This window comes from Chlamydotis macqueenii, chromosome 6 (assembly GCF_036417535.1).
Source record: "Chlamydotis macqueenii isolate bChlMac1 chromosome 6, bChlMac1.mat, whole genome shotgun sequence".
Taxonomy (NCBI): Eukaryota; Metazoa; Chordata; class Aves; order Otidiformes; family Otididae; genus Chlamydotis; species Chlamydotis macqueenii.
The window spans coordinates 15,880,861-15,901,695 of NC_141561.1; the positions used below are offsets into that span (position 1 = coordinate 15,880,861).

General features: G+C 36.0%; 1 protein-coding gene across 2 annotated transcripts in view; it reads right to left on the minus strand.

Moving 5' to 3' along the window:
• Nucleotides 1-122: 122 nt before the first annotated feature.
• MAP3K2 (mitogen-activated protein kinase kinase kinase 2) overlaps nucleotides 123-20,835 on the minus strand; it is a 54,145-nt gene continuing 33,432 nt past the window's right edge. For both annotated transcript variants that reach the window (XM_086750640.1, XM_086750641.1), the window contains 8 exons: nucleotides 20,191-20,258; nucleotides 17,157-17,249; nucleotides 14,440-14,646; nucleotides 13,497-13,645; nucleotides 11,762-11,893; nucleotides 10,613-10,742; nucleotides 8,992-9,169; nucleotides 123-7,220 (listed from right to left, as the gene is read on the minus strand). In XM_086750640.1, coding sequence (XP_086606766.1) covers nucleotides 6,995-7,220; nucleotides 8,992-9,169; nucleotides 10,613-10,742; nucleotides 11,762-11,893; nucleotides 13,497-13,645; nucleotides 14,440-14,646; nucleotides 17,157-17,249; nucleotides 20,191-20,258 — 1,183 coding nt within the window. In that variant the 3' untranslated portion in view covers nucleotides 123-6,994. The remainder of the gene's footprint in view (nucleotides 7,221-8,991; nucleotides 9,170-10,612; nucleotides 10,743-11,761; nucleotides 11,894-13,496; nucleotides 13,646-14,439; nucleotides 14,647-17,156; nucleotides 17,250-20,190; nucleotides 20,259-20,835) is intronic.

Below are 20,835 nucleotides of genomic sequence, written 5' to 3' on the forward strand. Positions count from 1 at the left end.
GTGTTATTTTAGAAAAATAATCGTAATTGGAAATATAGCCTTTAAATTAAAAAAAAAAAATCATTTGGGAAGATTGCGCAGCGTTTCTAAAGTACAAAATTCTGAAAAAAGAAATCACACTGTTGTCCCTACAGAGTGTTTTAATATATTTCTAAGTACAATTCGTGTCTGATTTTGGAAATACAAATACATTTCGAATGGTTAAAAACAAAAATTAAAAAAATATTTTGAACATCAGCCAGCTGAAAATATATTTATCTAGTAAATCATCTCTCAAAGCTTTTATATATTTAATTATTCTAACTAAACATAGTACCCTTAAAAAACAAGTTCATAAAAATGTAGAAATGAAACTGTGGAATAAGATTACTGGGAGAGAGATATATACACACACACATTCAATGCATACACAGAATTACAAGGGAGGTTGGCTTGTTTTTTAAAGTTTGGAAGGTTGTGAGACCAATGGAACCAGTAAGCAACGCTCAACTCCTGAGTTCCTCAACCAAGATAACCATAGGCTAATTTTTTAATTGTTTTTATCTTTTTTTTTTTTTTAAATACACAAGATATTCCATGTAAAGCAGCAACAGCAGTGCAGTTACTGGTAGCAACATCTCTAAAGTAATAAAAAAAAAAAAACATACATCCAGACAGTAGTACATTGCACACACACGTGATTCTCATACACCCATCAACAATTGGTCAGAGTATTAAATCAGTGTACAAATTAAATATTTCCAAAAATGTGCAAAAAAGTCAACGTTGATAGAAAAAAACACCTTTGTGTACATACATTACAAACTGTGCCCAGCATTCAACTGAGAGTAAAAACATTTACAGTGAGAAACTGATAGATTAAATAGAGAATTTAATGGCTACATAAAAATGTACATTAGATCAAGAGTAAATTTACAAATTTTTATTCATAGCTTCATGAAAACTAAAAGTCTACGCTCCAATTCATCTGTCTCCTCCATCTATTTACAGTGATACTCCATTATGCGACTCCTGTGAGGTCTGAGATGACAGACACTATGCTTTAAGAAACCGTTCCAATTTTAGGATGACACCACCTTTTTTACTGGTATTAACGAGAAACAAACACTAAGGAACCGATAATCTAACACCTGTTTAGAAAGAAAATGCAATCCTTGTTTCTAAATCCATGTTATATAATCTCTGGGGAAAAAGATGGTCTAGTTTTGGGGCAGAAGACGTGAAAAACCTCTGAAATACTTCCCACAAATATCCACTCTGGAGTTAGAGTATCCTTTTCCTTATCTCTCCACAGAAGACCCTGACCTCCACTCCTCATCAATGGACTCAATGTAAGGGCTGAACCATGAGATACAATTTTAATGTGTTTTAATCCAGTTTCTCTCCCTTTAAAGTAAGTTTATGAAAACGAAGACCTAGCCAAAGCATGGCTGCTAGCATTGGTGCTTTGAAATGTGAGAAATTTCATTTCCTCCATCCCTTCTACCCCTCAAATACATGCGTGTATATACTGCTAGAGAAGACCCAAGGGCGGCTTTGTGTGGCCCAGAGCTGCAGGAGGGTGCCCGAGGGGCCCTGTGCCAGCAGTTGGGGACCCCTCAGGGCTGGCTGCCGCTGGAGGCTGGAGCTGGGCAAGGTGCGTGGCTCTGCCCAGGGCAACCAGCAGCGTCCCTCGGGCAGCCCTGCCCACTCGCCACCCCAAGCTGCGGTGAGCTGCAGGGTCCTGGGTTCAAGTGATGGGGCTGTGGTACACAGCCATACGTGAACTCACACCTTATTTGGGAGCTATCAGTGGCCACCACCTATGCAGTATTTAAGTTATGCCAAATAGAAAGAAAAATAAACTGTGCAGGCCAAGTGGGGGAAATAGAAAGGAGTTCCTTAGCTTCTAATCAAGGATTTTAATTCAGAAACCCCCTTTGCCGTGTGTTTGTGGCTCCTGCGGAAGGCAGCATCCACACCCCTGTAGCTGTGGGTGACATTTGACTCTCACATCAAGTGGACTGTTTCCCAGCAGCTGTGAAACGTTCTTACTACGGCACACGGAGCAATTCAGGTCACAAATCTAATTATCTTCATGGTGTTCCTCAAATGTCCCAAAGCTCAAACCCGGCTAATAAAAGTCACCAGGTTTAGTCACACCAAGCTTACGCATTTATTTTAGAATGACAACAATAAGATTAAGTTAAAAACCTTCATTTTAATGCTGGCATGATTCTTGCACATCAAAACAGCAACTATAATCACCCAAATCTCTTAAATATGGGCAATGTCTATCAGTCTTCACTAGTACCTGCTTTACTTGGTTAGCAACAGCTTACTGATGGATATATACGTATCTACAAGTAACAGTACTAATCCATGAAACATCACTTCTGGCTATATGTATATGGGGATAGAAAAGCTTTGGTAATTGTATGTGACTTTACACTGCAGACTTGTCATTAACACAAGACAGCAAGTTACCAGCAAGAAGAAATGATACTGGCAGTAATACTTTTGCTTTTCCAGAAACACAATAGGGACTTACATTCAAGCACACATATTATGCTTTTCTATCTGCATGACAGACTTTCAAAATTAAAAAAAATAAGAAATTGGTTATAAATAACTGTAGATCTGACCAATTTGCTCAAGTCGCTGAAGCTGCAGTTAGACATTGCTCTATGTTGTCCAAAAGAATGGCTTGCTGTACTGTGCTGTACCTAGGGGTGCTACAAGGCTTTCAGTCAAGACCACGGCGGGATTAGGATTATCCAAAAGGCACAGGAAAGAATTTAATGGGCATGATGCTAGCTTCACTGAAAAATCTATCGATCTGCTTCAACATCATATTCTTGTGTACTGAATGTAAACAGCTTTTAATACAGTACCATGTTTACAAATGTACCGACTATAATTTCAAGTCCATTAAGAACTCTGCTGCTGTCTCTACAGTAAACCCAGAGTCTAGTACCCAGAGCTAGGGAAGCTAAATCTTGACTCTAACAGTATTTCTGTGAGTGCAGAAAAGTCATTTTTCTGTTATGCGTATCTGTGTACAATCTTCAAAACGCAAACAGAAAACTTATTAGCACAGGAAGTGCTCCAAATACCACTTTTTAAAATTCTGAATTTAAATGTCTGTCACATATTATAACTAAAGTACACTTTTCAGTGCAGTTAAGCTAGTTCTGGTTTGGGGACGCTGAAAAAAACCCCATACTCTAAGACTGCTTTGGTGACATGGAATTGTATGACATATTTCAATATGGTGTTCAAATATGAACAAAATTAAGGCATACAGATAAAAAGGCACTAGTTAAAAATAACACACCTTTTCATTTTGTTATGCTGAAAGGATTGCTTAGCTACAAATCGAATTGCAAATGAAGTTAAAATTTGAAGACTATATTTAAACTGTCAAGAAAAAAAGTTTATGTAGATTTAACTTTGCAATTATTAGATCCACACCTTTTTAAGTCCTTGAATGGATATTTCTATTACCCAAATTAAAAATAAGAAACTTGCTCTAACACAACTGAAACTTTCAGTCATGCTGTAACAGGATTTGTAGTTACACCATTAAAAGCTCACTGCAGAAGTATCTTAACTTTTGTTACTTAATATGTGCAACAGACAGAAAAATAACATTCATTAGCAGGTAAGTAAGTCCTTTGAAAATATTCATACTCACTGTGAATCTCGATCCTCATGTTTTGAGAGCATAGCTTCATCGTGGCATTTACAGAAAAGCAAAACAACCCTGCAACAGTATTGTTTTCATTGGCATTTTCTAGTCATTGAATTAAACAATTAAGACTAATTCATTATTCTAAAATGCTGGTATTTCTGTTAGTAAGATACAAAAAGTTGTGAGTGGGGATCTTGGCTCTGCAACCCTCCTCCAATGGAGATTTAAGCATGCAATTCCATGTGCCCTCTCACATCCTAGAACGGGAGTTTGTTCACGATCACACCAGCAGCCAATGTCAGTGTTTTACAGACATTGTATACAGACGTACCAGGTTATTTAATGCAGCTCGTTTTACCACATTACCCCAGTAGGGGATATATATTAGCTAACCTTTTGGTAAAAGTCTGATTTAGCTTCAGAATTATTTTAGCTCAAAACATTTATGTTTTAATAACCATCTAATTTACTTTAAGTTGCTTAAGTCAGTAGACAAATTCTCCATAGGGTGACAAAAATCTGCTCAAGCCTAATCTTGGTTAAATTCATAAAGTTTTACTAGGATCACTGGAACTGGCAAATGTCATCTTAATTTAAGAAGCACTGTCTTTATGTTGGCAGCTTTCTGATACTTCAAAGAAATTAAGGAACAACCATTCTGCAAATTCTTTTTTTTCCTGGCTCCAAGATGCTTACCATTGTCATGACTGAATGCCATTTTTTTAGAAAAAGGCACAAAAGCAGCAAACTTGATTATTCAGTAATTAAAAATCACAATGAGGAAGTGATATTGCAATACACATGAGCCAGCGCTGTCTCACAAAAAGGACACGTAAGAAAACTAGATTCTGAAGATTTTCAAGCTTCAGAGAGTGCAGTTTCTTCTTAGAATAGTATATTTAAATGTTATGAATGCTACAGAAAAACCTGGTTACATTTTCCCTTTAATGTCCTTTTTTGGTAATATAAAAGTTCCTTACCTTTTCAGATATCACTGTCCACTACTGATTTTTATATACATTTTTCACCTTGGTTTTGGTACCTTCTTAATCTGTTTTAAATCAATCATTTCAATTATATGATCTTTAAATTACCTACATAAACTATTAAGCTCTACATTAAACTTCCCGTTCCTGCTGTCACTAAATTTTGCTTATAAAGCAAAGGTCCTTTACAGCAGAGTACATACCAATTCTTAAAGACTGCTTTCATAGCTTTTATCTAGAGAAGAAAAAAAAAAAAGTCAGTATAAGCTGACTTTCGTATCAGCCTTCTAAACTTTCCCTGCTCTGACTAGTTCTTCCCATGTGTAGAAAACCTTGCACATTTGTGTACCCTGACAGAAAAAATTACAAGCTGGTAAAATACTCATGTAACCTGAAGAAGCCACCATTCTCAATCTCGGGAGAGATGACCTCAAAAAAAGAATCATTCTTACTCTGCTACAGGTAAAGTGATTAGGATAGATCCATCCTCCTGCCAATGTACAAAATCTGGAAGCTGGCAGAATGAATTCAGAAATCTCATGAGTGAGCTACTGTGGGAATGGGTAAGGTTATTGTTCTACCTCCATGTACTTCCTAATATGGATACTCCTCTAAAGATGCAAAACAGGTAGAGCCTTGTCAGAGTGGACGAGGTTCACAGTACCAGCCCGCTCCACCTTTACAAAATAACAAAAGCAAGCAACAAATCATCCAAAACAGTATACATTATTTCAGTTCTGTAGTCCAATAGTTTATTTCCAAATGCCCTTTTAAATTATTTATGTTGTGTTCTTCTACAAAAAAATTTTGAGTTTGACTCTTCTGTTGTGAAAAGTCAGTTATTCACTACACCTGATCAGTACCTGAATTTCTCAATTGAGAAGCAGTATTTCAGAGTTTTACTTTTGCTTTTTTATTATACTCTTTCAGAAATGGAAAAAGTTATTAGCATACGTTCTATGACAGTTGGAAATCTGACAAACACCAATCATTTGGATTATCAGGCTGAAGTAATCATGCTTACATTATTTAATTGCTGGCTGTCTTTGCACTTTTGGCCTATTCTTCATACAATCTTCTGTGCTGTGCCTCCTCATTCATGTGGATTCATCACTGCTACACCTTGTTAAAAAAATAACTGGAGCCTTACCTTTCTCAGTGACTTATTCCTGGTGTTAAAAGATGTTAATCTTTATTTCAGGAATTTTCAACACATCCTAGATGACTGAACTGTGTTACTTAAAGGTTTTTTTTTTTTTTAGTGCATAATGGGAAGAATTTTGTATTATTCAGGCACTTGACGTTGATGTACATTCCATTCTAGTGCCTCTTGACAGCTTTGAAAGCTCTTCTTATAGCTCATTCTGAATCAAGCAACTCATATACTGCGCAAGGATTAGTCACTCCTCTTCCCCTCCAGCCATTCGTGGGATTGTGGAGGAGAATTGACTCTCAATATCTCAATTTTTTCTTATCTAAGATAACCGTCTCCCTCCAAGCTTATACAACAGAGGTTCTCTTTGGCAGATACAGCAGGAGGCATTCTCCTAACTATTTACATCCAACAGTTGATCCTTGTCTATTATGGAAATTCTCCCCTTGCAATATAGCAGTTCCTAGGAGTCTGGGTCCATAATCTGTTTACCTGTAATTATTTTTCTATTAACATAATACAACAGATCTACACCAAAGCCCCTAACTAGTACATCAGTGTTGAGTTCTTTTTTGTTATTTTCTTTTGGTCACATAGAAGTACCGGTTAGACATGCTGCTGTACAAAGAGTTCCAAGTTCTTCCAGCTTTATCATTATCTCTCAGAACTGCATGTTCCAGCTTAAACTGTAAAATCAAGAAACTCATTAAAATGCTAAAATATGAGAACTTAGAACTCTCTGCCACAAGTACCTACAATATAAAGAAGAATCACAGAGAAGTAACCTTCTTGTCCTTTAGCTGCATGTCTATTTTTCCCTGCACCCTGAGTCAGTCAGCGGTGTCAGAAAAACTCACACAGTTCCTGACTGTCCAAGCATTTGTCTTTTTTTTTTTTTCCCCTTTAAATAAGGAACAAATATGTACTAAAGTGCTTTATCTACATGAACCACATCAGTACATTATAGAAACAAAAAGTTCTAGTCCTGGTGGGAGCGGGGGAGAGAAGATTCTCATTTTAGATACAAAATTTAGATTGTTTACAATCTAAGTGAAACAAAGATTCAAGAGAATATTCTCTCTCTTGTCTTTTTTCTCCTTTTTTTTTTGTAAAAAATAAAAATAAAAGTGCAGTCAAATAGAAAATAAATGCAGTAGATGCAAGCTGAGTTGAGGCAGGCTGTTAGTGATAGTGTGCAAATGTGTGTCTTAGCAGTTCATCTGCAAATGGTCGCAGCTTGGCCTCGATAAAAATCCGTTTCAAGAAATCCCGAGCATGGTCGGAGACATGAGGTGGTAGCTGGGGGTTGGTTGGCTGAGTGGCAATTTTAAAGATGGCAGCCATTGCTTCGAACTCTGCCCACGGGGGCTTCTCAGTGAGCATTTCTACCACTGTACAACCTACGCTCCTGAAACAGAGGCAGAAGTGAAACATCAGGTTACAACAGAGTCATGCCCTTCTAGGAAAAGAATAAACAGCAGAGAGCAACTAAAATACCGCAAATAAGTAGTGTGCACTTAACTGTACAGAGCAACTTCAGCAGAAAATAGGTGTTTAAAAAAATTGCATGTATAGATATGCTTTATCTCAAAGTTACACAAATCATTACCTACGTCTTCACTTTATTACTTCACTGGGCCAAAAGCTACTACCTCAGCGAAGAGATAGTTCAATATTTATCTAGGCAACACCAAGTGCATTATGGCACAGCTTCTACTCAGTGCCCAGCAGACTGACAGAGGCCACAAGCACTGCAGAACTGTTGAACTGCAGCTCTTCACACACCTGCAGGATTTGAATTCTTGTTCATTAAGGCCTAATGGGAATGCAGAGCAACAGAATGCTTCGAGTACACTGTGTATATTGCTAGCTCGTTAGAAATGCACAAGTTACCACCAACGAATAATGTGCAAACATAACATGGCAGTTGAAAAATTTAAAACCATACTTCAGTGGTATCTTCCTCTTTTAGTTAAGAATACTAAAAATATACTTAGATTGCCAAACAAAATTTTAAAATCCTAAACAATCTTTGTATGCAAAGCTTATGGTAAAGGATTTGGGAAGGCAGAAGGGCATGCATATGGCCAGAAAAACTTTGTTCTGTAAGTCCTGCAAGATCAGCCTTTCCAAGTAACAAGTGAATTATACTGCAAAATGGATAGGCTGGGATCATTTCCCAATTTTCAGGAAGTTTTATGGTTTTTCAAGATGCTTGCAAGATGTTTTATGTTTAGACAGAGGTACATTTCTTTACAGAATAAGGATTTACTGAATGACAGAAGTCAAACTTCAGTATTTTTTCTTAGTTTTAACCAGGACTTTCTCCACCAAAAACCATGTATTAACCTTGGTATAAATACTTCAACCTTGAACAAGTCAACTGCCTGAAATCTATAAGGTTGTTCTATTATTTAAGTATAGCAGAATAATTAGCAAATGATCTGAAATAGGCTCAATTAATTTCCCTGACACTAAAAGTATTGCTATTGGTTGGATATAATGTGGTTCCTTTTTAAACACACAAAGCGTTACTACTCTTGCACACTTACTGTTGCCTGACCATTATTGTGTGTGTTCACAGATCACCTGCAATGCAAGGAGTCTAATCGCTAAGATAATCTGTCTGTTGGGCTGAAGCTATGTTAGACTACGTCATATTACACAACCTATCACAAACATTTATTTTTGAAGTTTATCTTTCCCTCTGAATTCGAAAATATTTAATAACAACTTACACCAAATTATTTTTGATACTTCCCATTTAAATCTGTCTAATTCATTCTTATGTGTTATTCTTTTAAAGGATCAGCATTTCACTTTCTGCCTTGCATCAAAGATATTTCATTGATAAAGTTTCATCACAGGACACTGATGCTTCAAAGCTTCACGTGTTACAGTCACCCAGTACCTCACCAGGATTTAGAAACAGTCTGGTAATCCCAACTCCATGCAAGGTCAGTTCAAATTATTCTTTTATGATCTTAATGAGCTGAGGTATTGTCAAATGAAAATTACCAAATTTCAGCCTTACACTCTCCAAATATGACTGTCAGTGCTCACACTTGCTACCTTCTTTGGCTTAAACCCTAGAATGAAACGCTTCAACATCACACAACAAACACACTCTGTTGAAAAAGACATGACACCTTTCAGTAGAGAAGCATTTTTTAACATACCAGATATCTGCTTTTCTGCCATACCCTTCTCCACTAATAACTTCTGGACTCATCCAGTATGGAGTTCCTGTGACAGACTTCATCCCTGTACCAGACAGACATATTGTCTGCAGTCGTTTGCTGGCACCAAAGTCACCGAGCTTCACGTTGCCTGCTGAATCTCGCAGAATATTTGCTCCTGGAAGGAACGGAACACAGCGTGACGTTAATGAAAGGGCCATTAACATTTTGGTGTGTAAAAAGGGTAACAAAAGTTTGGATTCAGTGATACAATGGAAGATCAGCCTAGTATTCAGTATCCAGTACCTAAATAGTGCTTATAAGAAAAATAGGGAGAAACTCTTTAGCAGGGCCTGTTGTGATGGGACAAGGGGTAATGGTTTTAAAATAGAGGGAGGTAGATTCATACTGGACATAAAGAAAAAATTCTTTACTGTGAGAGCGGTGAAAACTGGAACAGGTTGCCTAGAGAGGTGGCAGATACCTCTTCCCTGGAAACATTCAAGGTTGGGTTGGACAGGGCTCTGAGCAACCTGATCTGGTTGGAGATCTCCCTGCTCCTTGCAGGGGGGTTGGACTAGATGACCTCTAAAGGTCCCTTCCAACCCAAACCATTCTATGATGCTACTCTATTCTGTTTCAAGCCAGAGAATTGACTTTCTCTGGTCATTCCTTTTGCTTTATTCTGAGGTTCAGAAAATAATGAACTGTACACATTGGTTTGCATCCTAGGCCTTTTCTGAGAAGGCCTAGTCACTTTGTAAAGCCTTTCTTACAGAATAAGGAATGTGCCATACAAGGCAAATAAAAAGAAATTAGAAAGAAGTTTCTACACAATTGAAAATGTCTTCATAGTATATTAAAGCAAAATCTCAAACTGTGTTACAGATTTGTTCAAAACACTTATCTGTATAAGCACGTACAAATTGACCATGATACCTCAACCTTTTTTGGAACAAAACATTACTGATGCAAAGCAACAAGAAAATGGTAAAAGTTTTAGGGAATACAACAGTGTTGTGTTCAACACACCTATGTCGCACATCACCATCTTCCTACATATTCGTAACTTGCTTATGCAGCACTTGCAAGTCACCTATATCTATCTACAAAAGGTAAGTATGTCTGTGTCCTCAGGCTTCCTGGCAATACAATGGAAGAAGTCCGAATCACTGATTGGGCAAGTCACCTCTGTCAGTCATTTCTTGTATCAGTGAATAGCTGGGTAATTTCTATGTAATTAATAGAAACAAAACTCTGTAAAAATAAACTTTTGAGTTATATGCTTTCCTCGGCACATTTTATCTATTTGTAATGACATCTTACTTAGACATATTCAAAACTATTAATACTAAAATAAAACCAGAAAGAAATTTATCATTATTCTTTTGCAGACAGAGACCACAGAAACATTTTCGGAAGTCTGCTAGAATATCACAGAGATGCTTATTTTTTCCCCCTCAGGTTACAATAGTGACAGGAATAAATGATGGAAAGCAGTCTCACTAATTTTAAATCAGTATTTTGGCATTTCAAATTTAATTATATTTTAGTGCTTCAAACAAGAGTAGAAAGGAATTTGCAGTAAAGGCTACTGAACTGATAACAGAACTATCATTACCTTTAATATCTCGATGGACAATCATATTACTGTGCAAATAGTGAACTCCTTCCAAAATCTGCCGTGTGTATTTACGAGTCACATTCTCTGTGAGCGCTCCATATGATTTCAATTGGTCTTTGATGGAACCCTATGGCAAATGAAGTATAAACCACTGTTGCATTTCTAGAACCACAAGTTGAACTTCAATTAAATCTATGCCTGAAATGTAGACATTTCAAGTTGCAGTAGTTCTCTAGATCAACTTAAAAGCACAGATACAGTTTTACCTCTACTGAGAAAAATACAAACTTCAGCAAAAACTAGGCTAGACAGAGAAATCATATACTGATACGTTAAGCTACTAATTTTAAAACTGTCAAGCAGCTGAATAGTTCCAGAGTGACGTACAGAAAGAGGGAACAGCAGTTATTTTCACTCAAACACGACTCTCAATTTTTTTGATGGTGATACTCAAGTTGGACCAAAGAGATGCCATTTCCTCTGGTTAGTCTATACTCACGAAAAAAAGGGTTGTCAAGCAAAAAACCACCACATGCTGGAGGATGGTGCTTTACGTAAAAATTAAGAGGTAAGCAAGTCTTGGGTTAAAATAACATTAAATCAAAAATTCATGGGTTTGTAACTATTTTTTTTATAACCTGGCTTTGTCATACAGACCTACAAACTGCTAAGATTACTTCTGCGACATCATCCTCCAAATCTTAAAAAAATTCAAGATGACCCCTAAAACAAAGCCCAGAACTCATCTAAAAACCCAACCAAAACACCACCACTTCCCACCTGCCCCCAGTTTTCTTCTGTGGAATCTCACAGTAAAGTAGAATGCTGTAACTATTTAGAAATACAGAACCTATGTTTTTACATGAGCACATTTTATTTAGTTCTGCTGACCCCATTTGGTGAGAAAATTAAAATCTACAGTTTTCTGACCTTATAATATATTTCTTAACAAAACAGTAGAGTAGTTCATCATGTACCTAGGTGCCACACAAAAAACAGGCACCAATATTATTTTCTGTATGCTGTGATTCCCATATCGATCTTAGCTACTCTCCGTTTTCCTGAAATAATTGAGCACTTGAGATGGTGACTACACAACAGAACAAGCTGAAGCGCAGGTTGAAGTGGACTGGCTCTCTTGCTTACCCCTGGCATATATTCCATAAATATAGAGAGTGTTCTTTCTGGTGGATCTCTCAGGAAGCCATAATACTGAACAATTCTTTCATGCAGTAGATTTTTCAGCAACTGAATCTCACATTCAAGTGCATTTACCTCCTAAAAGGAAAAACAGACAAGATGTACTATGCTTGATATAGCAATAATAATGTTTTGCATTTGGATTTTTTTAAAGCAGGACAGTATTTACATACTGAAGGGATATGTAAATTGAGTAACAAAATACTCTTGTAGTTTGTGTAAAGTTTATACATTTTATAGCAAGAAAATATCACCATTAAATCGAGGGAAGTAAAAAAGATTATGTCTTTGCTATAAATTGACTTTGGGATTATTTTGCTGTTATTTCATTGTTTCCCTTATTTTGAAGTTATGTTTGTTTCAGAGCACAGCAGGTATCAGTATGTGCAAAAAATATTAACACATACGGTGCTTCCTCTGGAGCTACACAAAATACTAAAAATTTTGCAAACAGGAAGACATCTTGAAAGACTGTACAGTAAGATGCTGATAAAACACTAACCCACAAATTCAAACTTGATTGGATTGCAAATTTCACCAAGAAGTCTTTAATCAAAATTTACTTTTTTTTCCCATAACAGATTATTATTGATTTCCTTCTAACCTCAGAAGTATAAGGGTAACAGGTATTTTTGACACGAAAAGGTACACGCTACAAAATGCTATGACAAGTGAATCCACAAAACTGTTGCTAAAGACTACAGTATTTTATATTTAACATTTCCAAAGCATAATCAGTTGTTCTGTTACATTTTAAAGAAGTAGCAACAACAACTACACTAGAAATCTACAGCACAAATGATTCATGTCTTTTTCCCTCAATCCTACATCACTAGTAGCAGCAACTATCACTGCTAGCCACTCAGTTCTGCAATCATGCTTACACCCATTGTTTCCCCGGCCTTGCTCCCCACAGCGCAGAACACAGTCCTAATGAAGGAAAGGTAATAATTCTTTTTCCATCCTGTAAAAAGTAGCAAGCATGGTTTTGGAAAAAAGAAATGGAAGATTGGTGCTACTTTTCAACAGTTTCTCTCCTCAAGTGTCCAGTATTTAAAGAAAGACAAGCTAAATTTTAGAGAGAGAAAACTGACAACAAAACTTTTGCTCTTCAGAGAGAAATACGGTGAATAACAGTAGCTAACCCTGATGCCCAAAGTTTAATAAATAAATAAAAAATAAAAACACACAACATCAAAAAACCTCAAAAAATAACCCTCAAAAGAGTAAAAAAAAATTACAAGAATCTCAAACTGTCTTCATAGCCAAACAAAATATCCTCAAGAATTTACTTTCAGGAACACTTAAATTAGTACAGATTTTTCTGTTTATAAGTGGAACTTGTTCTAATTCCTATACTTGTCTAGGCATAAATAATTATCTATTTCAGAGCACACTTCATAATGGAATATTTAATTTTAGAGACAGACTGCACCAAATTAAGTTATGTATGTTCACTGCAGAAAGACAAGTCTGAAAATTAAAAAAATGGGATCTAACACTAAAATCAGGTAACTGAACTAATTCTCTGAGATATTAACAAAACAGGATTCCTAACAAGGACATGAAAACACAACATATTTTCAAATCATAATCCTGTTCAAGGAAAGGAACATCAGTCTAGTCTAGAACACACCACTTCTGCAGAAGCCCTTTACAAACTCTCTTTGGTATCACTTACCTTACTGGTTTCTGGACTATCAGGATCAAACTGAACTTGTTTAACAGCCAGTTCTCTTCCAGTATCAGCATCATAGCACAGATATACTCTGCCAAATGCACCTTGACCCAGCAGTTTACCAAGTCTCCAGTTAGTTGGAGCTCGTGGTGCTGAAAAAATAAGTATGTTTTGGTTTTCAAATAAGCTTGTTATTCAGTTTATCAAGAAAAACTGGAACACACAGAAAATAATTTTAAAAGTCTTTTTTAAGAGACTACATTTTTCAACAACAGAGACTGTACACCCTAAACCTCCTCATGTAAGTTAAAAAGATGAATAAAACTTCCTGTAAGATGGAAAATATGAGCTACTTAAATTTATTCACAAAATAATTTTGGGCAGAGATAAACATACTTAAAGCAACTAGTAATAGCTAAGGTGGAAAACAGAAAAAGCACAGTAAGCAAACTTGGTAATATTTTTTCTTAATTTTTTTTTTTTTTTTTTAAATCAAGGCATGATTAGAACGTACCAGCTACTGAAGTCATCACAAAATATATTTGCTCCTGAAATGCCACCACAGATACTAACCAGTACCACTTAAGGTCTGCAGTTTAGCAGATAACTTGACCAATATCTCAAAAAATGAATAGTAACTACAACGTACATAACCCTTCTCGGATCCTCAAAAGTCTAACAAATAATCAAAAAATGATCAATCTATAAAAATATTTTTACAGTGTTTTGCTATCACAGATGTAAATTCCATGTGAAAATCTACATGAAGGTTGGCACAGTAAGCAGTGAAGAAACTGCTGAGCATACAGTCTTGACTTTTTCCTAGTAGAGAGATAAAAACATATTATTCAATTGCTTGTATTTTGATGACACGCTTAGTTTTGACATGATATACTTGATAGGTAAGAGGGTGTGACACCGGAGCTCACAAATTGCATTAACTCACAGCGACTGGGTGGGCTGATGTCCATGACTGACAGGGTAGGATTGTCTATGTCACTCCCCCTCCTCCTCATTCGGTTATCTTCATATTCTGGCGTAAAGACACTGCTGCCGCTACTGGTGCTCAGCGAGTGATCAGTGGGACTGAAACTAACTGGTGATCGGAAGCTGTTCCCCTGAGTCCTTCTGGCTCTTGGAAAAGTTTTACGACCTTCAGTGAGATATAAAGAATACCAATGTTACACTACAAAAAAATATTATTATACAATCTGTGTATGCAAATACTTCATGAATTCCACATAATGTAGTTCAAATCTTCCACAGCTGTGATAGGATGTAATGATAATGAAATTTACTGGTTTAACTTTCCACCTAGAAGAAAACAAACATTCACAGATGTATGTAAGGATTAGATTAAATCAAAATCTGGATTTATGTTTAAGTGACCAAAATTGGGATCAAATCCTGGAACTGTTCTGAAGTGTAACTAACATGCTTTGGAAACCTGGAGGGCTGTGAGAGGAGAAAGGAAAATGACCTGCCTCCATTTTTATTGCTCTGTTAAGGTGTAACTACTAAATTTCTGATACAGAGGAGGGCGAGAGGTATGTTTACATTCCCATGGTGTCCAGGCTGGCATCTTCATCCTGTAAATTAGTAAGAATTGAAACAGAAAAAGACCTACACATAGAATCAGCAGGAACATTTTTAAAAAGTTTTTAAAAAACCCACAAACAACACATAATTCAGAGATGGCTACACCATTAGAATAAAAAAAGGCACTGATCCTCAAAAAGGTTAATTACAACCAGATGACTAACATAATTATGTTAATATATTTAGATAACATAAGCATTTTTTAGATCAGCACAGGCTGGCAAAGTTTCATCCTACAGAACTCACGGAAACAGCTGAAAGAGTCTCTGATTTATTACACATTACACTGCAGAAGGAGTTCCCAGGGGACTGAAGAAGGCAGATAAAACATCATTGAAAAAGTGGACTCACATTTATATACTAGTCAGGCCAATTTCAATTCTAAGAAAGATATGCAAACAAATTATTAAGCAGCTTTATAAAGTACTGAGAAGATAATAAGGTGATAAACCAGTCATAATTGGTTTGTCACATGTAGCTAATCCAATTTCCCCATTCTCACAAGCTAACTAGTGAAGTGTTGCACAGATCAACTTACTATGCAGAGGATGCCCAAGACAGACTCAGAGTAGTTATCAGTGATTTCTCATCAGTATAACTTAGTATAATTTAAGTGGACATCCTCAGCAGTTAACCTCAGACCACTTCCACAGACTATTTTAACTCATGTTGTATATATGATGGAACATAACATACTGAAATATTGCAGATGACATCAAGTGAAGGAACTGTAAAAGATCACAGACTGAACAGCAGTCAGTATGGTGACTGTGAAAAAAAAAAGTGACGTCTCATTCTGGAATATACTAACATGACTCTTACATACCGAGTCATGGTTATATCCTATGTTATACATAAAGTGGCCACGAGAGAAGTCAGCCAAAATACTCTACCCAATTTTGGCCACTACAAGAACAGAGAAGAGACCAGGGAGAGGGAAGAGGAAAAAAGAGGAAAAAACAAACAAACAAACAAACAAACAAAAGAGGCTTGCAAAAATGTTTGAAGTAAGGCTTAAGGCTTGAAAGAAGAAAACTAAGGAGAGAAAACACACGAGTATGTGACGTAGTGTTATATATGGGCAATGACTAATTTTTCAATGTGTTAAAATGGAGTGACTAGTTACTGGTTTCATTTGCAGGAAAAATTATTTAGAAGATAGAGAAAGGTAAGTGATAAGATAAGCTATTTTCAAAGTTAGTTACCTAAAGAAAATGAGTATCTCATGTCTTTTTAAAATCAATTTAGAGTTTACTCAAAAGTCAGTGTCACAGATCTTTACCTCTTTAATCTTGCCTTAGCGCAAGGGACTGGACTGAAGCTGCCTTGCAATCCTTCAATTTGTTATTTCTATAACAGAATTCTATTTATTGCTGTGCTCATTCCATACTGCAAATGAAACCACGTGATCTTTGGAGAAGTTTCTTCTTAATAGTTTTCAAGTATTGCTTGACACACACTCAAGTCAGGCAATCCTTCAGCTGCTCCTCTTTCCTTCCTTTGGAAATTTAACACGTGCTAAATTTACATCAATGTTACCACTGTCCAAATCAGTTTTGTGGACACATAAGCAGGTGCTGTCTTGCATTCTAATAATTGATTCCACCAGCTAAGTGTTAATTCTCAGTTTAAATTACTGCTGTTCAATTTTATTTTTTCTTTTAATCTAAGAAACCGTTAATAGGAATTGCACTGTATTTGGGTTTTTTAAAGCAAAACAAGAAAATACAAACTAACTAACATGCCTACTTTGGATAGAAAAGGGTCACAGAGGTTAAAAGCTTACAGTAGGTGACTCGTGCATGGCCAAAGATAAAGAGCATTTCCATAGCTATGCATATGAGTAATGAATTCTGTAATCTGTAACTTTACCAGACGTAAGACTGCTCAGCAGCTCTACCAATCATTAGAAGTTTAGCAAGTGAGTTTGGGGAAAGAAGTTAAGCTTTCAATTTCTTCAGTATTTTCATTCATTAAGATTTTACAATCTAAATTTTATTCTTCACTTTTTAACAAAAGAAAAACAGATGAATAAAGTAGAACTCTTGCAGTATTCACACCTACCATCATTGTAGTCTTGTTGATGATATGAAATATGGTATCTTCGGGGATAAGTCCCCCCCTTTCCAAACTTCTCAAATATTGGGATATCATACTCTAGTAGAAAATAAAAAGATACATTTCAAAATTTAGTATGTGACAAAAGCATATTGAATTAATCAGTTTGGCATTATACACTTAAACACAGGAGAATATATCAGAGAATATGCTTCAAGTATACAACAGCATAAAATATTATAGAACAAAAGCCACAAATCTAACAAAACACACAAACTAAAAAAGGACATTCAGCCGAAAGTCCAAAGGATCAAGAATTCAAATACCTCAAGTGGTTTGTAACTTCTTGTTTAAAAGAATGTCAGAGAACTGCAGCATGACTAATTACTCCAGTTTTAAAAACAGTTTCTAGAGGAATTCTGGGAAACTACAGTTCACCAGGAAAACTGGCAAAAACTATTACAAAGAATAAAATTTAAAGATTTATAAATATGAAAAATTGGCTAATCAGTTAACATAGCTTGAATTACTAAAACACATTCAGTAGGTCCTCTTTTAAAAGTTATTAAAGGAGAAAAGTATTCATAAGATAAAGGGGAAAATCCCACATGCATAAATAATTGCTAGAAGATAAGTACATAGGAAACTGGGCTATAACTCAGGCAGTTTAATTATGCATGAATTCTCTGGACAGAACAATGAACAGTGAGGTGACAAAACCATTGCAGAAATAAAGCCAACAGAAGAATTACAGAAAACCCTTCAGAGTCTACGTGACTGGATGTTAAAATGGCAGATGAAATTCAATGTAGGCTAGCGTAAAGGACTGTGATAGAGAGCTCTAATAAAGCAGTAGCTGAACTCTCTGTATTGGTTAAGAAGCAAATTAAATGCTATAAATCATGAAGATATACTAAACAAAGTTTTGGTCTACTCCATTTCCAAGGATGCGGTAAAACTGGAAAAAAATTAGAAGAAAAGAGATGATCAAGATAGAATATTCTCCATAAGGAATGTAGGTCTCTATAGACTAGAAAAGCAGCAGCTCAAAGAGAGACAAAGAGGTCTATGAAAAAAAAAAATATTAAAAAACAATCACAAAAGGGCATACTTCATAAAACCAGTAACAGTATGTTGTAACAAGAAGTTGTGCAACTTGATACTAAAAAGTTTATACAAGTTGAAATATGGACTGTAAGAATTTGTGGAAGAAAATAAAATAAATCCATCAAATCACAGAATGATATCTTGCATTTGCAGAACCCTTAAGCCATACATTACTGGAAATACACTCTGAGGAAGTAATACTATATGTTTCTCTATAGAAGCCCCTGGTACTAGTTGTGGCAGGAGAAAAGACTAGGTCAGATGGACACTTTTTCTGACTCTATATTCTATTCTGGTTTTATTACACATCAAATTATGAGAATAAATTTTGATTATGGACTTAATGATTGCTGGCTATCCCACTGTTAAAATACCAGAGCATCTCAGAGGTAAAAAAAAAAAAAGACATGAAAAAAATATTGCAGGATCATCTTATTAGAAAAGTAACAATAATAAACAAACACAAGTAAATTAGATCACGATTACCAAAGGCAAACAAATTTCTGAAATTTCCAGCATTTTGGGTATGTATCACTGCCACCTAAATGTTTTCTACACAAAGTTTTAGTTTTACTTGCGTTTAAAAGCTGGGTAATCTGTTAAGCACTCTAGAATCCTTAAAAGAAAAAACACAGCATCACACCATTATCTGGATAAAGCTCCATAAACAAAATTTAAAAGCCTTAAAGTATATAACAGACCAAAAATACAAAACACCCCAGATTCACTGGAAGCTTAATTATTGTTCAACATCAAAATTCTGTAGTGAGGCAAGTCCATGAGAGACCCCTCAAAGCACTTTCAAGGTTACCCACTGTACTTCGTATCCTGAACCATGCACAACAATTTGTATTCAAGTCAGGGTATTGTATAAAAACACCATCAGTGGTGGTGATTAATTTGTAGACACAGCACACAGTTCTCCTTCATCCTTTCACTTTGCAGTGCTATCAAGTCCAGAAGTCACAAGCACTTCAAAGCAATCCTCATTTCACATAGGAGAAAATGAAGGCTCCATGTACTGGTTTTCATAGAAGCACATATGGTGCTGTGCTTTGGATTTGTGACCAAAACAGTGTTGATACCATAGGGATGTTTTAGTTATTGCTGAATAGCATTTACATAGCATCAAGGCTTTTTTTTTGTTTCTCATACAGCATGGCCAGCTAGTAGGCTGGCGGCGCAGAAGAAGCTGGGAAGGGACACAGTCGACCTTAACTGACCAAAGGGATGTCCCATGCCATATGAGGTTGGTCTCAGCAACAAAAGCTAGGAGAAAGGAGAAGGAAGGGGGGATGTTTGTAGCTATGTCATTTGTTTTCCCAGGTAACTGTTAGGTGTGATGAAGTCCTGCTTTCCTGGAACCGGCTGAACATGTCTGCTGACGGGAAGTAGTGAATGAATTCCTTATTTTGCTTTGCTTTCACTTGCAGCTTTTGCTTTACCTATTAAACTGTCTTATCTCAACTCAAGAGTTTTCTCACTTTTACTCTTCCAATTCTCTCCCCCATCCCACTGTGGGGGAATGAGTTAGCAGTTGTATGCTGCCTACTGAGGTTAAACCACAACAGTCCAACATTAACTAAATTAACCAAGGTTAAGTGCCAACTTAGAGATGGACATTACAGTCCAGCAGAACAAACTGTTGTGTGCCTGTATCCACTGCATAATTTGTTCTTTTCAGAGAAGCAGATATGTTATACTGCATACACTAACAGTGGTGTTACACTCAATCTAGAAGAAAACATTTGGAAGATATTGTACTTCATTGTATCTCTACTGTGTGCATTTGGATTTGATTTTGTTGCTTTGTTTTCTCCTACCATATTAAGTTTGTGCAATATAATACCTCTTAGTGTAAGTGTCCCTTTCAAGTCTTATTATTTGCAAGAGAAAGTTCTGGAAAGCTAGTATGTCCAGTGATTTTGCGTACCTGAGAATTCCTGATGATTATCTGGATAGCTCTGTGCTCTTGGCATTCGAGATTTGGGATAGTTGTCTCTGGAAGTGTAAAAACATACAGCATCTAAACCCACTGTTAATCTAGTACTTAAACATTTAATCTTACTGTCTCACGATTCTTTATGACTGATGAAAACATTGCTATACAAGTTGCTGCACTTGTTTACAAATGTGGAACCTAATTTTGAAAATAAAATCTAATAGGTATCAACAATAATTCAAGATCAGTAACAATGGAAAAGCTTGTTTACCGAGTGTAATGTAGTGAGAAAGCAACAGACTTTGTTAATGAGCAATGATATTAGTAAAAACATGAATTATCACAAGTAAAGCCACCAAAGGAGCACTTATGTTTAATACCTTTATGGCTAAACACAAAAGTTTATAGACTGACAGAATTTCTTATACAGCCCACAAAAACTCTTGAGAAAATTTAACCAAAGAAATGCAGAACCTTTTAACATCTCAAAATATTCCCTCTTCTCTCCATGAAAGTCATAGGACTAAGAGAGTAATTTTATTGAGTTCTAAGATGATAAATGAATTTTTGGGTTTTGTGTGATCAAATTGTTTCTTAACTACAGTTTGTATGTAACTCCCAGCCAGGAATGGATGG